The sequence below is a fragment of the Garra rufa genome, chromosome 13 (genome assembly GCF_049309525.1).
Source record: "Garra rufa chromosome 13, GarRuf1.0, whole genome shotgun sequence".
NCBI lineage: Eukaryota > Metazoa > Chordata > Actinopteri > Cypriniformes > Cyprinidae > Garra > Garra rufa.
This window is the reverse complement of record NC_133373.1, coordinates 35,365,347-35,383,476: the sequence shown is the minus strand read 5'-3', so window position 1 is coordinate 35,383,476 and position 18,130 is coordinate 35,365,347. Positions and strand designations below refer to the sequence as shown.

Here is an 18,130-nt window from a genome sequence, read left to right as displayed (position 1 = left end):
TTTCTTATAAAGAAGAGAGTTATTCAATTATTATTTTAAAAAATCTATCTGTAAATAGGCACGTACGCACACACGCGCGCACACGATTTTGAGATATTTAACATACACACTCAAATAACTTTTAATATTTAGTATATATGAAATATATTTGAATGAAAATGGTAGTTCAAAAAGTGTAGTTTTATATTCATATTCTTTACCTCAAGATAACAAACGTTCCATTTTAGGGATTATTCTTTTCAGATAATCATAAAAACTTCCTCACAGCCTACTGCATTACAGATTACTTATGTACAAAACGTTTGAAATTACATTATAGCCTATTCTATTATATTTTACTCGTTTTATTTTATGATTGTCAATCATTGTTACATTTTCAACAAGTTTTCGAGAGGAGCATTTGTTCGTCTGAGTTGAAGAAGCTCATCAAGCGAAAGAGTGCATGAGGAGGACCCAAAAAACTTTTTCTTGTGACGTAGCTAGTCATGTGACTTTGCCCAACTTTGTGCGTCTGCTTTCCACTTTCTTCCCTCTGAGTCTCTTATAAGCAGGGAAAGTTTGACAAGTGTGCCTCAGTTTCTCCATAGTCGCTTACTTGGATTTGGTGACTGATCCTTCAGAGGTGACGGAGTAAGTCCCTACAGGGCTCTCCTCTCTTTACTTCTCTCCAGGTAAGATTTTACATAAAGTCTTAAAACTTTTCAAAACTTTTTATTTATTTATTTATTTATTTTTCCATAGCGGCACTAATATTCAAAACTGAGAAACACAGTGGAAAGTTACTGTTTGAGAATTTTTCAAAAGTTTTAAATGCCTCTTGTCACGTTAGATTTTAACTTGAGCGACATTTGAGTGAGTTTAGAAGTTAATGAAATTAACGGAATCTTTATGATTCATTGTAGTCATATGGGTTAATATATCATGTTTTCGCTAGGAATTTTATTCATGTCTATTGTGTAAGACACCATTCGGTAAAAAAAGCCTTTTAATAGGCACTTCAGTAATTAAAACAAAAATTAAATAAGAGACACTTAAAAAAAAACTTTGTGTCTGGAAAGAAGTTTTGAAGAAAAACGTAAACAGACATCAAAAACATGATTTTAATTAGAGCTAATTATAACAAAACTCTTTCTTATTGAAGAAGACGAAAAACAACTTCGGGTCTTTTCTTCCTTGTTTTTACAACTCTAATACTACTTTCTGGTGAAAAACGATCTGGTTCGACTGCGTCGTCAATAGTGCCTTGTAGGGGGCGCTGTTCAATTCCTCAATATAATGTTAAGCGGCTTGACTGTAGCAGGACTTTTAATTCCCAAACATTCCTACATTATTTTGTGTTATCAATGTAATGAAGAATTCGATTTTATATGTTTAATAAATCAGTTATACAATCAGTTATTATTCTATGTACTTATATATAACTATCAAAAAAATCAGTAGAATGTGGCATCGAGCTAGACACAAATCAAATTTCTGTCCACTTGTTGTCTAAACAACTAAAATACTATATATGTATGTGTGTGTGTGTGTGTGTGTGTGTGTGTGTGTGTGTATATATATATATATATATATATATATATATATATATATATGTGTGTGTGTGTGTGTGTGTGTGTGTGTGTGTGTATGTACATCTTTTGACCACTTGATGTCTTTATGGACTTTTAACACTGTCTAATATACATTCCACATACCCCATTTAAACTTTTATTAGTGCCACGAGACCCACAAATTGTCCAGGATATTGAAGGGATGCTCTTCTTCATGTCTGCACCACATGAAGGCAGTCCTTCAGAACTTCTTAAACAGTTCCTTATGATTTTTGATTTTCCATGCTGCGCAGAGGATTTAATCAAAGACTTGCTGCCCAGTTCTATTCAGATTTCAAGTGAATGTTATTGCTCATTATTTAAACATCTCTGATGTGACTAGAGGGACGACATCTTGCTAAACAAACAAGGTTTTTTAAATTATCCAGCTGAACTGCTTAGTCATGTTTTCTTCATGTTAAAGAGGCATTTAAGAGTCACTTATTGTCATGGTAGCATTTGCTTGAGAAATTTTATTTCACAATGCAAAAGACAAAAAGACAGCAAGTCCTGGCAGTTATCTTTACAACCCCAAACCAAACTCCTATGTGTGTGAGCCACATGTTTGTTATCTGAGACATCTGAGAGCAGGTGTAGTTTATATTATGATAATCTTGAGGTCACTTTTCATGATTATTTTCATAATAACCTCCTCAGCAGGTGCTGAAACCAACACTTTCATCATGTGCTTTATGTACAGAAAAGTACACGACACGTGGCCACTTAGGCAACACTTTAAAATGTAGAATGGCTTTGCATTACATAATTGTATATATGCTAATATGACATCCACTAAAAGTGATGGACTGTTTGGTTAAAAATAATAGAAAAAAAAGCATTATCCGTTCAGACATGTCACTTTGATATTCCGCATCTAATGCAATGACATTCAGACATATTCAAGTGTCACTGAAGTGTCCAAAAGTGTCTAAATACATTTTATTACATCTCAGCTTTCTATTTTCAGCTAGAACTCCCTCAAGATGGGTGACTGGAGTGCATTGGGAAGACTTCTTGACAAGGTGCAGGCCTACTCCACGGCCGGAGGGAAAATCTGGCTCTCCGTGCTCTTCATCTTCCGGATCCTAGTTCTGGGAACAGCAGTGGAGTCGGCCTGGGGTGACGAGCAGTCGGCTTTCAAGTGCAATACCCAGCAGCCTGGTTGTGAGAATGTCTGCTACGACAAATCCTTCCCCATCTCGCACGTGCGCTTCTGGGTGCTTCAGATCATTTTCGTATCCACGCCTACGCTCCTGTACCTGGCGCACGTTTTCTACCTGATGCGCAAGGAGGAAAAGCTGAACCGCAAAGAGGAGGAGCTAAAGGCCGTGCAGAACGACGGCGGCGACGTCGAGCTCCATCTAAAGAAGATCGAGCTCAAGAAGTTCAAGCACGGCCTGGAGGAGCACGGCAAGGTCAAGATGAAGGGTGCCCTGCTGCGCACCTACATCGTCAGCATCCTTTTCAAGTCCATCTTTGAGGTGGGCTTCCTCTTGCTCCAGTGGTTCATCTACGGCTTCAGCCTGTCTGCCGTGTACACGTGCGAGCGCTCGCCTTGCCCCCATCGGGTGGACTGTTTCCTCTCCCGCCCCACGGAGAAGACCATCTTTATTATCTTCATGCTGGTGGTTTCGCTGGTCTCGCTTGTGCTCAACATCATCGAGCTCTTCTACGTGCTCTTCAAACGGATCAAGGACCGCGTGAAAGGCCGCCAAAACCAGTTCACCACTGGCACCCTGAGCCCTACGCCGAAGGATCTGTCCACGACCAAGTACGCCTACTACAACGGCTGCTCCTCGCCAACCGCGCCGCTCTCGCCGATGTCACCTCCGGGCTACAAACTAGCCACCGGCGAGCGGACCAACTCTTGTCGCAATTACAACAAGCAGGCCAACGAGCAGAACTGGGCCAACTACAGCACGGAACAGAACCGTTTGGGCCAGAACGGCAGCACCATCTCCAATTCTCACGCTCAGGCCTTCGACTATCCTGACGACACGCACGAGCACAAGAAACTGGCACCGGGCCACGAGCTGCAGCCGCTGGCGTTGATAGACCCTCGGCCGTGCAGCCGCGCCAGCAGCCGAATGAGCAGTCGAGCAAGGCCTGACGACCTGGACGTCTAGCGGTGCGACTCGGTGCCAGGTCACGACGCTAGAGGACTGACGCGGGAAGTGAGACGTGTTCATTTCCTGTAGCGAGGGGGCGGGGCATCATCCGCACAAGTTCCTCACTCTAGACTCTAGTCGATACAGAGACATAAAATTACTCACACTGCTGGAGGTACTATTCATTAATAATGATGTTGAAACTAGCAGAGCTAACATGCCCTAACAACCGAACAGCCAGGGGGACTCGAAGGGGCACAAACGGGGCCGAACCTGGCGCGTCTCTCAATTCTGCCCACCAGAATATGCCTTGGTCATGTGATAGATTTTGTTGTGCCTGTTAGTATTGGGTTTGTTACAATGCCACACGACGATTCCATTTTAACACGTTGCACTCCTAGGTGTAGATTTGTGTTTTAACCCCCCCCCCTACAGTCGATCCAGGTTATTACGTCACTTGTTCGCATGACCTCCAATCCACATTGTCCAACAGGGTGTTCGCAGTCATGAATTAATATTTATTTATTCATAACCATTAACAGGATATCCACCACTAGATGAAGATTGACTACTACTCAAGGTCATGTCTAGATAATTAATACCATCCAAGTGCATATTTATTGACAATAATCCAAATTCCAGCAATACATTCATCAGCAAATACGTTTTTTTATTAATCACAGTGGACTGTCATTTTCCTGATAAACTTTGAATTTATGTGGTGTCGGTTTTTGTTATTTGATGATACTTGTTGTTTTTTTTGGGTGGTGGTGTGAAACGGAAATGTCTATGCGTGGACTGAGCTGCTGTACCAACTGTTACACGGCTTGATTTTCTTTTCTGCATTTTGATTTTTACTGAAATTGTCCTTAATGGTGTGTGAGAGAAAGGCTTTATTTTTGTTCTCTTTCATTTTCCCTTTTGGAGGGCAGACGGAATGAATTAGTTTTGAAGTAGAATGAGTAGAATTAATGTCTTACCTTTGGAGTGAATGACCTTTTTAACTCAATGTAATCATTGCTGCTTGAGAGATAGAGTTTTAGTACTGTAAATCAAGCTAACTATGTCACAAATGTGAGTTTTTTTTTAGAAGACTGCTTTTTAGAGCTGGACTAATATTTAGTCAGTTATATTAAGAGATATATGCCAGCGTAGCTCCACAACTACCAAACACTAGTAGATGAAATTTCATTATGGACATTCTTTGTTTTGATTTTTCAAATTGTGCATCATAGTATATTGGTACTCATTCGCAGAGGCTCATGGATTTTTCAGCTACAATGGTGTTTGCACTGAGATTTTGGCTAGGGTGTTATTTGATGCAAAAATGACGAAAAGTTCTCTGTTATGCACGTAACTAATTTATTGTACAACACACTACGAGGCGTAAAATCACTACACTTTAACAGTGCTCTCACAGAATCCTTGGGTTTGGGACCTTGAGTGGCTGAGGCAGGATTTTGCATCTGGTAAATAGCGCAAATTGGGTTTTAAATCGGAACAACACTGATGTAATGTCATTCCATGGGAATCCGCTGTCGTACGGTGTGCATGACAGTGGAAAAACCGAGCAATCAAACAAAAACGGACATTAATCAAATCTGTGAAACAGCAATTTAACCAATAAAGATTTTTTCTTTGTCATTTTGTATTTGTGTGTCTCAGTCAAACTCTTTTATTCGACACTAATGCTCAAACTGTGTTACCAATATACACTTACTCATTTCAGTATTTTTGTTTACACCCAACGAGAGGCTCACGATCAAAAAAAAAAAAAAGACAAAAAGCACTGCAATTTGTCTGGTGCCAGTATCTAAAGGAGTCTTTTGTAGGCTTTTTATCCAAGAGAATTAGCCCTACACAAACCGCCGTGTTTAAACAGCCAATAGAGACAAACGCAGTGTAACGGCCAAGATCAGTCTACGCCAAGATCGACTCGCAAACCAAAAGACTGATAAGTTTTTACATGTATGTTTTAAAATGCCCCAGAAACTTTCAAAATTTCATCATATAAAAAGATTCAGTGCCTTTTCTCTTATCCAAGTTTCCTATTTAACCTTTCCACAAAGCTAAATAAAACCATATGCCTGGGCCGAGTCTGTGGACCACATGTGGCTAGAGCAGAAGAACGTAAAAAAAAGCAGGAGACTTTGATCTAGTGCTAATTAATGCAGATCTTTTTAAACCAGATTTATCACACAATGCTGTTGCATATTCCAGAGGCCGAATTGATAAATTCTGTAGTTATTTATCAGGACAAGATAAAAGAAAGGAATCAGCTGGTGAAAAAAAAATATTGAAGCACAGTGTCTTATAAACACACATATTACCATTTAAAAAAAAAATGAAAAATCACTGTAAAATCTGCAATATTGTGAACTGTTATTACAATGTAACATTTTTAGTTTTCTATTTTAATATATTTTAAGATGACATTTATTCCTGTGTTGTCTTCAGTGTCACATGATCCTTCAGAAATCAATCTAATATGCTGATTTGCTACTAAAGAAAATTATTATCAGTGTTGAAAACAGTTGTGCTGCTTAAAACTTTTTTAGAAACCAGAATTTTTTCAAAATTCTTTGTTGAAAAGAAAGTTCAAAAGTTATTATTTAAAAAAAAAAAAAATTTGTACCGTTCTAAATGCCTTTATTGTCACTTTTGATCAATTTAATACATCCTTGCTGAATAAAAGTATTAATTTAAAATTAAATAAATATATATTCTCCATTTAAACACTGTATGCTGAGTCACCATTAGTACCACAAAATACTTGAGCAGTAAAACAGAATGGACGTCAGAGAAACCGCTCAAGGGATGGGTAAACATGTCTGAGGTACAGATTTTTTCAAAGAGGAAGATGGGGACGTAAGTAAAGAGAGTCGAAATCCATACACAGCAGGCTTGTGCCCACAGACTACTGGAAACCTCAATGTGCGAGTTACATTTCCTGTGCCCATACTGCCACCCAGACCACAACTCCTGGGTGGTGCTGGGAATCCATGTTAAAGCTGCTAAGTTTGACTAAAAGTGGCCATCGGACATTTTAATATGATGTTGCCCATGTTTGATAAAAACAGCTCCTGTGATTCTCTCGTAACATCTTAAATTGGACACCCGCCTGACTTTATTTTTAAATGACACGTCTTTCACAATCTGAAATAAACCATTTCCCCCTCTACATCCATGCAGAGCAGGTTTGCAAGAAAGGTTCTGGCGTGATTCTAACAGGCATGGTTTCGGTGATGATGATCTTCCTGAGAGCACTTAGATCAGAATTTTGATTAAATCTCTGCATGCATCTCTCTCCTGCTGCTATATGGCAGCGGTTCCGAGTATAGGTACATGAAAACATCACATGTGATTCACGCAAATGGTTCGGCTCTTCCTGGAGCTCAGCTAGAGCGGTGGAATGCCGGCTATCAAACATGCAGGGTGTGAAAAATGTGCAATACTTTGTATCTGGTCAACAGTCACGGACTGGCCGAGTTGCACCTCCAGGCAGTGTGGATATCATGCACAGTCATGTTTCCTGAGAGATCTGCCCATTCCCTGCTGTTTATATAAGCATAAGCAAAGCAAAACAATAGGATGCTTCCAATTTTACAATGGCGAGAGCTGCCAATCTCAAATGGTGTCTCAGCTTTCCGTGCGGTTAGAAATTGGATTCGTCCTCATTGCATTTTTCTTTGAAATTTTCCACTGCTGGATGGACCCGGACTGCTGAGAGAAAAGCTGTGGTTTTATTAAACATGGACGAGCAGCTCCCAAACATGTCTAATAAGCTGGAGAACATGCACGGAGTCAGAGGAACTCAGCACTAATAGACTCTCTCTGTCAGCAAAAGGATTTAACTCTCCCTTTTCTCATTTCTCACTGCATCAGCAGCTGACACTGTCAGTAGACTCAGTCTCACCTCATATATTACCTTGTTTCACTCCCTCGCTGTTTATTCAAAGGGAATTCATGTTGCCCGTAGGCCCTGCTAGGTTAGGCCTCTGCAGTACCAACAGGAAGTCTGCAGGAAGACCTGAGGCATGTGACCCTGGGCTTTGCCATTTCCTTCCATGGAAAACAACGCAAAGTATTAAAGCTCGCAATTTCAGCAGGAGTTTCTGATATGCGAGCACTACAAGAAAATGTTTTCTTCATTTTTGCTTTATTTCATTTATTTTCCAATTAAATTCAAGAGTCATCAGTATGAAGGGTCTCTGTTATTAGAGGATCTGCTAAAGTATCTTGCTAAAATATCATGTGGCTTGCTGAGGAGAGTGCAGAGCAATGTGCTACAAACACATAGGTCCCTGGCAACCACCTAGAACATGCTAAAACCATTTAGAACACCTTGGAAACCATAAGCAATGTAAACAATTAAAGACTGTAGCAGCCACCCAGAACACCCTGACAACTATATAGCAATGCATTTAGAAAACCTTAGTAACTATAAAGCACTGGCCAGGCAACCACCCACAGGAACACCTTGAAAACCACCTAGCAATGTGCTAAAAACACTTAGAACACCTTAGTAACCACAGAGCTATGTCCTAGCAACCACCTAAGCAACACCAATAGCAGCCACCCAGAACACCCTAAAACTAGATAGCACTAAACATCAGTAAGAACACCTTAGCATCCACATAGCAATGCCCTGGCAACCATCCAAACACCCTAGCAGTCACCCAGAAAACACTGTATAACTGTATAGCGTTACATATCAGTAAGAACACCTTACAACATTCTAGCAACCACTCAAAACATGCTAACAACCGCACAGCAATATGTTAAGAAAACAGTGAGCAACTGTAGAACAATCTGAAACTGCGTAGCACTAAAAACAGTTAAAACACCTAGCAACCACATATAAACTACCTGGCAACCACTAAAATACCCTAGCAACGCCCTAGCAACCACTCAAAACATGCTAACAACCGCACAGCAATATGTTAAGAAAACACTGAGCAACTGCAGAACAATCTGAAACTGCGTAGCACTAAAAACAGTTAAAACACCTAGCAACCACATATAAACTACCTGGAAACCACTAAAATACCCTAGCAACGCCCTAGCAGCCACTCAAAACATGCTAACAACCGCACAGCAATATGTTAAGAAAACACTGAGCAACTGCAGAACACTCTGAAACTGTATAGCACTAAAAACAGTTAGAAACCTTAGCAACCACATATAAACTACCTGGCAACCACTCAAATACCCTAGCAACGCCCTAGCAACCACTCAAAACATGCTAACAACCGCACAGCAATATGTTAAGAAAACACTGAGCAACTACAGAACACTCTGAAACTGTATAGCACTAAAAACAGTTAGAACACCTTAGCAACCACATAGTGATACCCTTGCAACCACCTAAACACCCTAGTAACGCCCTAGCAACCACTCAGAGCCCCCTAACAACCGCATAGTAACATGTTAAGAAAACACTGAGCAACTGCAGAACACTCTAAAACTGTATAGCACTAAATACCTGTTAGAGCACCTTAGCAACTATATAACAATTCCCTGGCAACCATCTTAACACCCTAGCAACCGCCCAGAACACCCTAACAACTACACAACAACATGTTTAGAAAACACTGAGGAACTGCAGAACACTCTAAAACTGTATAGAACTAAAACATATAGAAATGCTCTGGCAACCACCTAAACACCTTAGCAACACCACAGCAACCACTCAGAGCATCCTAGCAAATGCATAGCATGTTAAGAAAACATTGAGCAACTGCAGAACACTCTGAAACTGTATTGCACTAAACGCCAGTATTAGTAACCACAAAGCAATGCCTTGGTAACCACCTAAACACCCAAGCAACCACCCAGAACACCATAACAACTACACAACAACATGGTAAGAAAACAACGAGCAACTGCACAACACTCTGAAACTGTATAGCACTAAAAACCAGTAAAAACACCTTAGCAACCACATGGCAATGCCCTGGCAACCACCTAAACACATTAGAAACACCATAGCAACCACTCAGAACACCCTAACAGCCGCGCAACAAAATGTTAAACACTAAAACACTGAGCACCTGCAGAACCCTCTGAAACTGTACAGCATGAAAAATCCGTTAAAGCACCTTAGCAACTACATAGCAATGCCCTGGCAACCACCTAAACACCCTAGCAACACCCTAGCAACCACTAGAACACCATAACAACTGCATAGCAACATGTTAGGAAAACAATGAGCAACTTCAGAACCCTCTGAAACTGTATAGCACTAAACATCTGTAAAAGCACTTTCGCAACTACATAGAAATACCCAGGCAACCAACCAAACACCCTAGCAACGCCCTAGCAACCACCCAGAAGAACCTTGCATATAAATAGCATTGCACCAAAAATAATTTAGAACAACTTGGTGACCACACAGCAATGTCCTGGTACTCACCCTTAAATCCCTAGCAACACCCTAGGAACCGCTCACAAAGCAACAAGCTTAAAAAACACTCAGAACACCATAACAACCACCCACAGCTGTTCACAGCTTCCACCTTCTTCCGAAAATGTAAAAATCTAGTATATATAAATACTGACTGCTGATTGCTTGCAAGCAATTTAGTTCTCCAACAGGCCATAATTCATCTATATACTTTTGCTCTCACTCAACACACACGCACACACAGAGCCATAATTTTATGTTCCTTCATTTCAGGGCGCATAAACCGCTTATTGTTAAAAGCTGTCTTGCAGACATTTGAAGTCAGAGAGGAGCGCATGACAGACTCTGTTCCCTCAATAGCACAGACAGAGGAAGAAACAGTCTGACTCAAAACACAGACAGAATGGAAATGGAAGACAGGAAATGAGCACAAACACTAAATATCAGACGCAGCGAATAGCAGCCGATATCTTAGTGAAGTTATCAAGAGCAGAGCACGACTTCAGAAAGCAGACAGATACGCACTGGAATGCATGCAAATTAAATGAGGCAGACGAAGAGAATTAGGAAGAAAGATGTGCAAATCCAGAACATGAGCAGCAGGAAAATGCAACAACACTGCATGACATACGCATATATGCAGCATATTCCAGATAGCAAACTCTGCGCCTGGCCAAAGTGAATCAGCAAAGGCCTTGATGAAAGAACAGATACAGTGTCTCTTTTTTAAGGAACATGAGGTTCTGCCATATGTGTCGCTGTTGGAGCAGGATGTCGGCCATGTGGGATGCATTATACGGCGGTCCTGCCACTGTCCACTCAGCTCTCTGTAACCCAGTGCCACCTTTGTTTTGATAGAGCTAGCTCGTCGGCTCCCCCGTCCAAGTGTCAAGGCCATTAAATCTTTAATGTGGCCGGCTCCTGCGTGTCTCAACAAGAGACTTTAAAGTTCTCTGGAACTCTGTAAGATACATCTAATTGAGGTGGATGGGGTTTGGAGAGAAGGGCATGTCGGGTCCATACCGGAGCTAAAATTACGAGACTTGTCATCGGTTACGGAGAGGTCAGGAGAGAAGAAACTATGCAGCCCGCATCCAAAGTCAATAGCGGCTTGACTGGCATAAGCAAAATATTTCCATGCTTCACCCCGAAACGGCGCTCTGCGTTTTTTCCCCTCACTTCCACACCGGCTCTCACTTACGGCAAAACATCCAATATGTCGACTATGGTCATTACTCTAAATTTAGCCAGATGCGCCCCGGTTTTCCACTGAGAGGTCCAAATCGGGAAAATCAAGCCAGGAGTATTCTAAGAATGGAGAATAAGATATATTTCATTCGCCTGACTGTAACCAGCATCTATTCAAAGAATGCAGCAGTCTGAATCACTTTCAGCACTGCTCTTTTGGCAATATGCATTTGCCATAGCTATAATTTTAGAGGGCTGTAGGTGCTTAAACAGCTGCTAGGCGAGAAGGAACATAGTGTAACATCTGAGGATCTGCAACAGGGGGGGATTTATAGGAGTCAGTGGGTCAGGCCAAAGCAGACCTCTCAATAAAATGCCATTAACAGCATTAACCCTTAGCAATGACAATCTGTGCAGGCTACACAAAAAAAAAAAAAAGAAAAGAAAAGAAAAGAAAAGAAAAAAAAGTATATACAGTTGAAGACAAAAGTTTACATACACCTTGCAGAATCTGCACAATGTTAATTATTAAAATAAAAATAAGATGGATCATACAAGATATTTTATAAAAATCCCTCTGTTCAAAAGTTTACATACACTTGATTTTTAATACTGTGTTGTTACCTGAATGATCCAACCCTTTCCAACAATGACTGTATGATTTTGAGATTCATCTTTTCACACTGAGGACAACTGAGGGACTCATATGCAACTATTACAGAAGGTTCAAACACTCACTGATGCTTCAGAAGGAAAACTGAAAACTTTTTGAATTCAAAGATCAGGATAAATGTAACTTTTTTGTCTTCTGGGAAACATGTATCTTGTAGCTTCTAAGTATTTAGACAAAATAAGAAAAAAAATATTCTTAATGCATCATGTTTCCTTCTGAAGCATCAGTGAACTTTTGAACCTTCTATAATAGTTGCATATGAGTCTCTTAGTTGTCCTTAGTGTGAAAAGATGGAACTTAAAATCACACAGTCATTGTTTGAAAGGGTTAAAATACATAAAAATACAGAAAAACCAAAGAATTTGTGGGACCTGAAGGATAACGGAAGGCAGTTTAACTGTTCAGGACAAACAAGGAACTCTTGAACTATCATTAAACAAAAAGTATTAAGAATCAAGTGTATGTAAACTTTTGAACAGGGTCATTTTTATAAATTCAACTATTATTTTCTCTTGTGGACTAAACATCTTTTATGTGAAATATCATATTCAGGTCAGTACTAAATAAAAAATAACATGCATTTTGTATGATCCCCAATGATTATTTTGGTCAAATAATTAACATTTTTCAGAATCTGCAAGGTATATGTAAACTTTTTTTTTATTGAGCATTTAGATAGACTAAACCAAAAACATTTTCCTTCATTTTAATGAATTATTTGATTTTTTTACATTTATTTTTTATTTATATTAATTAAATCATTTATATTCATATTTAATTGTTTTATTTTAGGGAAACAAAAATGCAAAATAAGCATATTTATGAAAAGATTTTGTTAATAGCTTTGTTGGTAGTATTGTATTCTGAACATAGATAAATTTGTTATGCAAATGCATGTTATTTGAATATTTTTAAAATATAGAGACATGTACTCAAAATGTAGACCATGCACACATGAGGGATCTTTTCTCTTATTTGTGGAAACTTCAGGATTCAGAATAATGTTATTCTTGTAACCTGGCATGCCACACTACTGCTGTTCAAGACATTTGAGCTCTGTGAGAATCTATACACTTTTGGGTTTTCCTCCTAAGCTATACGGCTCTTGATCGTACCTCCACTGCATTGGCTCTCCATCTCCAGAAAAATTCACAAGCATGTTTACAATCGCATCAGGAATGCTAAAGCAGCTAATAACCTTGTTAAAAACGAGCCTTTGTATGTTAGCTTTTGCTGGCTGCACACTTGCCAAGGCAGTAGTGGCTCTCAGATGCCGAGGAACTCTGAAATCAGCAGAAACGTGTGTTCCTCAGGCGTATGCGAGCTGCTAAGACCAAAAATAAATAAATAAATAAATAATAGTACTAGGGGAGGATGACATAGCGCTCGTTTAACTGCTATAGACACTTTCAACAAACAAACGTAAGAGCATATCCACAAACTTCCTAAACTGTTCTTGTTTAATTTTCCCTGCTAGCGCATGCAAGGTTCTCAAACCGCTGTGATTGTAAAAACAGACAACGTTGACTGTGCGTTTGATTATATACCAAAATGTGCACTGTAATATAAAATGGCTTTGACGAATGGCTGTTTGAACACTGAGGATGGTTGCAATTCCCCTGAAAGAGGGTTTCCTCATTTATGTAACACTGCAGCTTGCTAAGCTTGTGAGGAATTGCAGCTTTCCTAGGCTGTCTTCTAAACATCTGCGTAATCTCACATCCAAACTGTTTCTGTACACAGGTGCACATTTGCTCCATCTGCAGATCACATTGCTCCTCTTCAAATTTACAGATTCTAGAATCAGGACAGACCATCTTTAGGCAAAGATTGCTCCCCTGAGAGGAAAAACTTCCCCTTTTCCTGATTCAGAAGCTGCTCTCTAAACAAACTTGCCTGTTATTTTTGAGTGTACTTATCACGTCTCAAAAATCAAGCTAGAATGCTCTTATATGTAGCACTGGCAAGCCTGCTTTGCTTTAGTGAATCAGATCATTTGAACATGTAAATGAACTGAATCAAAAAGAAATGATTAACTGATTCAAATCTAAGATGGAACTTGAATCAATTCATTTAAATGTAGTTTGAGCTACTTTTTGTTAAAAGCTTGTAGTGTACTCTCACTTTTTTAAAAGCAATTGACTGTAGTTTAAATACTTGAAATCATGAGCTGCTTGTGATGGAAGCCCGTTTCCCCTACTGAATAAAAAAAAAGAAGAAGGTAATTTCAGATTTTTCTATCACAATTCTGCCTTTTTTTCTAACAATTGCGAGTTTACATCTCCCATTTCTGATGTTTTTCTCAGAAGTTATAAAGTCAGAATTGTGAGATATAGGCCCGGTTCCACGGACAGGGTTTAGATTAAAGGTTGTATCAGCGATTTCTAGCCTAAAACATAAAGTGTCAAATTCAGCTGACCTTTCATCACGATCCGCTCGCTGCCTGCCCCATAAATTGTCTGTGAAAAAACCGCGTCTCTCTGGTCAGCCTAGGGTCTGAGATATGCCAAAAAAACAATCGGCACTACCAACCTTTCCACACATAAACAAACAGTGTTCCAACCAATCAGCGTCAGGGGTTTGGTGTTGTGGACTTTCGCTCCGCCTCCCTCACATCTCTGCACCAGTAGGAAAGTCCACAACACCAAACCCCTGACGCTGATTGGTTACATTACTTACATTTTAGTCTAGGACTAGGTTTAAGTCTTGTCTGTGAAACCGGGGAATAAAATTTCAATTCGGACCTGAATTGAGATACAAACTTGCAATTACAAGTTATAAAGTCAGAATTAAGAGATATAAAGTCAGAATTGCGAGATATAAAGTGCAATTCAGATTTTTTTTTCTTGCAATTGCGAGTTATAAAGTCAGAATTGTCAGATATAAAATCAGAATTCTGTTTATTATTTTTGCAATTGCGAGTCATAAAGTCAAAATTGTGATATATAAAGTTTTAATTCTGACTATTTACTCACAAATATGAGTTTAAATCTTGCAATTCTGACTTTTTTTTTAATTGCAAGTTTACATCTTGCAATTTTGACTATTTCTCAAAACAGCAATTTTATATCACAAACATTCTGAGTTTATGACTCTATAACTTACAATTGTGAGTTTATATAACACAATTCTGAGAAATGAAGTCAAAATTGTGACTTTACATCTCATAATTCATGTTTTTCTTGCAGTTTTTTTATCTTGCAATTCTGACTTTATTTCTAAGAATTGTGACTTTATCTGAAATTGCGAGTTTATATTTTAATTCTGTGAGATGTAAACTTGCAATTGTGAAGAAAAAAGTCAGAACTGTGAGATAAAAAGTCGAAATTAGCTTTATATATATATTTTATTTAGTGGCAGGAAAGGGCTTTCTTAACTAAAAGCTTCCTTAACTGAACTCTAAAGCTTAGAGAGAGAAACGAGAGAAATATTCAAACTTCTTCTAAATCTTCGCAATATAAACAAGGTGTCTGCGGAGTTTTTAAAATATATTTAAAGGCCTTGCACAAACATAATTAATGTTCATAGAGAACAACCAAAAACAAATAATTTATCTATTTATCTCTTTTACTTATTTGACCCTTTGCCAGGAGTTTGATCTGACCAATCATAACGTCTAATCTGCCATTTTGTCCGACAAACCAGACATGAGAGTAGATTAACGTTGGTGCACTTGAACTTGAAAAATGGTACTGTATGTATTGATGTCTTTCCATGGTTGAAACAAGACCACTTCGGATGTTTATTCATGTTTACAGTATTTCATTCTGTAACTAGTAAAGATGAAGAGATGATCGGTTCACGTACCGCTTGAACTAAGGAGCTACAGTGATCTGTCATGACACAGTAAAGAGCCACAAAATGTATTTATTGTTTGAATTCCTTACAAAAATGACAAAATTCGAAAGCAGGGACTGTTTCATACCAGAAGTAACTTGCTCTGTCTTCACACACAAATGAGGGGCTTCTAAATTAAAGATAGGTAACAAGAAAAAGAGATTGATAAAAAGATATGCATCACTCAGGAAATGAAAAAGAAAATCAGGTATGAATGGAATTACTTCACAATATAGAGTCTGGACTGGTTTTGTCCAAGCCAACAAAAAGGTGCCTCAGGTTGTTAAACTCATCAGTTCCTGGAAGCCCCATGTCCAAAAAAAATCCTTTAATACTACACCAAATGGAAAGGATGCAAAAATGTTATACATTCAGACTGCGGTTGTTAGCGGGCAAACATGTAGGTGCTACCAAACAAGAGAATTTGGGAAAGGTTTCTGCATAGTCAAAGCAGAAAGAACTCAGTAACCATGCCAAGCAAAAACAACAAACAAAACGAACAGGGTGCTAATTAGCAATCAGCTCACAGCAGAACGGGCTGCTCTTAGTAGGAGCTTGGACATGGCACAACATCGAGCTAAGCGGAGCGGACTTTGATATCCCGGTTAGTTTTTTGCTTTTAATCTGCAATTCCCGCAATGTTCAAGAGCTACAACCGGTAAAAAGCACAATAAAATGTTTAGGGTGAATGCTAAGCTAATGATCCAAGCCCAAAAAGATAACAGCAGAAAAGAGGTGCTATTTGAAGCACTCTTAGCTTCTGGTGCAGCAAACATTGGATTAAGGCTTGATGCAAATGCTTGCACAGGGTTGTGTTGAGGACAGGGTAATGGGCTCAAACAGTTGAAAGAAAATGCCTTCAGTGCAGAGCTGCCCTCAGCTGCCCCCTCATTTGATCACAAGGTCGGTAGCTCATAATGAACATCTAAAATCTCATATGTGCCCGAATGAGAGCAATAGCGATAAACCTCGAATAATGAAACCCTACACATGAGTCACTGTTCTTGTGGTGAACTTGTACATTTGGAGAAAACAAATTTAAAAAAAGGTTATAGTAGACAACTGAACTGCATCTATCGCTAGCGTATACACAGTGTTCCCGTTTTGAAATGCTGCAAAACACAAGACAAAGAGCAAAACATCAAAAAGACACGCTCTCCAACCCACACAACTAAACGCTTTTTCAAATTTTCACCACATGAGTCCGTGGGAGGAATTCAGTTCCTATGCAACCCAATTCTGCTTTGCACGTCTCTGAGTCTGGCTCTGCAATACTGGCAACAAAGAGTTTGACACATACTTAAACAGAGTGCCAAGCTCTGGATGCTTTTATGAAGGCTTTAAAAGAAACACCTTTAAATGCAAAAGTATGTATTTCATCAGCGCAGCCTATTTATATTGCAATTATTTCTGCTAAAGAGGCTATTAGACAGGCAACCCAGAAGCAATGAAGTCCGCCCGATGCTCAGATGAAGCTGACATCATTTAAATGCCAATGCCTGAAGTGTTGTGTTTGAGTCATGACCATTTGAAGCCATGAGCTCACCTGGGAGAAAGTTTTTAATAATGAAGAACCTCCACCACTGAGATGCTGCTCTAAACAGATTTTCATAAAGAAACAAGCTTATCGTCTGGGCTTAGTCAGAACATACTGTGTACAGTTTCTCTTTTGCTTATAAAGCTCTCATTTTTGTGGATATGGTCCCAAAGCCATTGGAACCGTTACCAAGCGGTAACCATAGCAAAATCCAACTGCACCAGACAAGTGTTTAATTTGGCTCTTCCTTTACTTCCATTGTTATGTCCTTCCTTCCTGTCTGTAAAAATCTTTGTGTGGATCTCTTCAAGGTTTCATACTTTTATATGACATTCTGTATTTGGAAATCTGGACATGGGTTTGTCTTTTTTGGTTTAACTAATCACCATATTACAGAGTGAATTCACTACAGTTGTTTTAGGGTTTATGGCATATCAAACCAGAACAAATCTGCAGCACTAATCACCAACACTGTAGTTTAACCAGACACTAAATAAGGGCTGTCACATAAGTATTTTAACGTCATCGTTGCACTTTCCGGCACAAATTTCTTTCTATGCATAGTCTTATTGTATTATCAAGAAACTCACTTTATGTTGTGCTTTTACCACACACAAATAAATTCCACTGGCAGCCAATTACGTGTTCAGGAATTTGCCCTTCGCAAACAGCTTGACTGACCAATCATAACGCAGAATCCGTCATTTTGTCCGACAAACAAATCAGACTGGAGAGTAGATTAACTCGCTGTGGACTTAAACTTTAGACTTAAATTGTGTGTTAAAATATGTT

At 39.1% G+C, this 18,130-nt stretch overlaps 1 protein-coding gene across 1 annotated transcript; it reads left to right on the top strand.

Annotated features, from left to right (window-relative positions):
• Positions 1–517: 517 nt before the first annotated feature.
• gja1b (gap junction protein alpha 1b) lies at positions 518–5,348 on the top strand. Its single transcript, XM_073816773.1, has 2 exons — positions 518–671; positions 2,557–5,348. Exon 2 carries the CDS (start codon positions 2,573–2,575, stop codon positions 3,713–3,715), a length of 1,143 nt encoding a protein of 380 aa, XP_073672874.1. The 5' UTR covers positions 518–671; positions 2,557–2,572; the 3' UTR covers positions 3,716–5,348.
• The last annotated feature ends 12,782 nt before the right edge of the window (positions 5,349–18,130 follow it).

What these genes read in the sequence shown, in the direction of transcription:
- gja1b (XM_073816773.1), top strand. Translation starts at nt 2,573, where the DNA reads ATGGGTGACTGGAGTGCATTGGGAAGACTTCTTGACAAGGTGCAGGCC.